The sequence below is a fragment of the Cydia amplana genome, chromosome 5, assembly GCF_948474715.1.
Source record: "Cydia amplana chromosome 5, ilCydAmpl1.1, whole genome shotgun sequence".
NCBI classification, from domain to species: domain Eukaryota; kingdom Metazoa; phylum Arthropoda; class Insecta; order Lepidoptera; family Tortricidae; genus Cydia; species Cydia amplana.
The window spans coordinates 1,105,406-1,108,183 of record NC_086073.1 but is presented as its reverse complement, the minus strand read 5'-3'; the positions used below and the strand labels follow the sequence as shown (position 1 = coordinate 1,108,183).

At 47.7% G+C, this 2,778-nt stretch overlaps 1 protein-coding gene across 1 annotated transcript; it reads right to left on the bottom strand.

Annotated features, from left to right (window-relative positions):
- Positions 1-1,431: 1,431 nt before the first annotated feature.
- On the bottom strand, positions 1,432-2,472 carry LOC134648207 (uncharacterized). Its single transcript, XM_063502690.1, has one exon. The coding sequence runs from the start codon at positions 2,470-2,472 to the stop codon at positions 1,432-1,434; it is 1,041 nt and encodes a 346-aa protein (XP_063358760.1).
- Between the last annotated feature and the right edge of the window lie 306 nt (positions 2,473-2,778).

Sequence of the window (2,778 nt, the reverse complement as noted above, 5' to 3'; positions counted from 1 at the left end):
TTTTATTTTATTACTTATGTTATGTTTAAAGAAGGCAGACTTTTCATTATATAAGGCTTTATTCACTGTTGACTTTAGGTCTTTATAATACAGTTTTTTACTCTCGGAACCGGTTTTATGATAATCTGTGGCAGCCTGATCACGCAATCGCATCATCAGTTTCACTGTGTCAGTGATCCAAGGATATGAAGGGCCCTTTATTATGGTTGTTTTCACGGGTGCATGCAAATCAAATACATAGATTATGTGCCTGCTTAATGCATCCAACTTATCGTTAACGTTCGACAACTGAGACATTAGATCCCACCTTACACTACGCAAATCAGTATCAAAAAGTGATAGATTAATGCTATTAAGAGGCCTGTGCAGTATAGTATAGGGCTTGGGTTTATTCCGCCTAATAGTGAACTCGCACATAACAATACAGTGCCCAAAGAGTGTACCTACATGTTCAATATTAATTTTTTTGGCATTTAAATCGGTGCAAACCACGTCAATCAGTGTCTGGCTGGTATTTGTGAAGTGTGTTGGCTCTGTCACTAATTGTACTAAATTAAAACTAGATAAAAAATTGTCAAACTTTGTTTTTTTACAGTCATTGGTAGCAAATAAATTAATGTTGAAATCACCCAGCAGTATTAAATGGTCGTAACTAGTTAATGAGCTAATTGTATCCGATATGGCGTCAAAGAATAGGTCAACGTCCTGCCAAGGTGGGCGGTACGCTGTACCTATTACAATTTTTTTCCCCTGTACTGTCATGAGTATCCACATTTGTTCTACCGTCTTGTGTTTCGGGTCTACCGGGTGTGGCAAGTTACGAGCAGTGACATTTCGTTTGATGTAGAACCCGACCCCCCCACCACGTGAGCGTGATCCCTGTGGTCGCGGGGTATGGCGTAGCCTGCACCCTGGGACCACAGGGGCCCGGCACTCATCCCCTCCTCTTAGCCAAGTTTCGTTAATAGCTAACACATCCATATCTAAACGAGTGCAGGTTGCTATGAAGTTGTCATGGTTGGTGCCTAATGAGCCCGCATTAAACAAACCGATCTGTAGCTGATTTCGTGTCATTTTTCATAGCGTATAAGGCTAGACAGAACCGGTTTTGCATTACAATCCAGCGCGGTGTTTGTGAGTTTGAGGTTAATTGATGTGCAATAGTGTATTACGGTGTGAGGATGAACAAAATAAGTAGAAAGCCGTATACATGTAGTAATACAAAGTGTAAAAATGTATAATATACAAATTGTGTTTTGATTAAAAGAGCACTTGGCGCAAGGTGTGTGTGTATTGTTTCCGTGTAGTGTACATTTTTCAATTGTGTAAAAAAATATTGTGAGAATAATTGTTAGCGGCAACAGTTGAAGTGACAGACTAATAGTGACTAATAAAGGTACTAAGAAGCTAATAATAATGATGTGGACTAACCTATCGTAAGCCAAAAACACGATTTAAATCTAACTCAGTGCGTATGCGGTGCCGGGGCGAGTTCGTGCCAGCCTGCTGCCGTGCGTAGATTTTGCCGTCTCTGGTCCAGACGTACCGCCAAGACTGCTGCTGTTTAAGCTCCCGAGCCTTGTAGAAGAGACGCCGATTTTGAGGGGTCAACCGTTCGTTGACGTAGAAGGTTTGCGTTCGCCCGGGGATGCCGGTGCCTTCCGTGGTGGCACCACGGCGCACCCGCGCAGCCTGCAGCAGGCGGTCCCTGACGGCGCGGCGCGCCAGGCGCACCACGAGCGGCCGCGGTCGCGTGGCGGGCCCATGGGTACCCTCCTGCAGCTGAGGCGCGCGCCCCACACGCCCAGCGTCGACGATGTCATGCTCGGTGAGTTCGACCCCCAGTTTCTTGCTCAGGGCTGTTACCAAATGCATCGCGTTCTCGCCGCTACTCTCCGGCACACTAGTTATTTCGATGTCATTTAATAACAGCTCCTGGTCGCGGTCGTTTAGCTCCAACCTGAGTTGCGACACAGTTTCGACGAGAGAGGAGTCAGGGGCGGCGTCACTCAACTGGGGTCGGGTCTCCAAAGACTCAACACGGGCACAGAGCGCGCCGATGCGGTCCTCGCAACCGTCGAGCCGCCTATCGCAGCCGTCGATCCTGGCTGTCAGACTCGTCAGGGAAGTGCGAAGAGCGTGCATCTCCTGGCTCATCGCACGCATGTCCTCGCGGAGAAGCCGAAGCTCGGAGACAAGCAACTGAGTGTCGGTGACGCAGGTCGTGTCCAGCCCATTGTCGCGCGGGGTGGTGTTGTGAGTGTTGCTGTCCGTGTAGGACACCTCCATGATGGAGCTGTCACCCTCGCGCGCCACGGGGCTCATAGCGACCCGAGTCTGTGCACCTCGGCTCATATTTACGTAGGCATGTTCATGCCGCGCGTTACTGCTGCGTACGGGCGTGTTTGTGTTATCCGTCCTAGGTTCAGCACTTTTGCACTCTACACACTTCCACTTCTGGTCAGGTCCCATGCTGTTAAAAAGGTCCTCCGAAATATTTGCACATACAAGATCGTACAGTTTTTGGCAGTTGTAGCAGTTCAAAAATCTCCCGTCGGTTATTTTACTGAAACATCCACCACAGCTTGCCATTGTAAATGCGAACTACACGTCTTAGGGATAAGGTTCAAATTCGAGTGAGTACCACTGACACACCGCTAATGCGCACACGCAGATACTAACAGCTGATTCGCTATCAGCAGTCAGCTGACCCGCACAGATGATTTTTACGAGTTGTTGTTAGTTTAACTTTACACCGGTTTTAAAACTGTGATTTCT

What these genes read in the sequence shown, in the direction of transcription:
- LOC134648207 (XM_063502690.1), bottom strand. Translation starts at nt 2,472, where the DNA reads ATGGGACCTGACCAGAAGTGGAAGTGTGTAGAGTGCAAAAGTGCTGAA.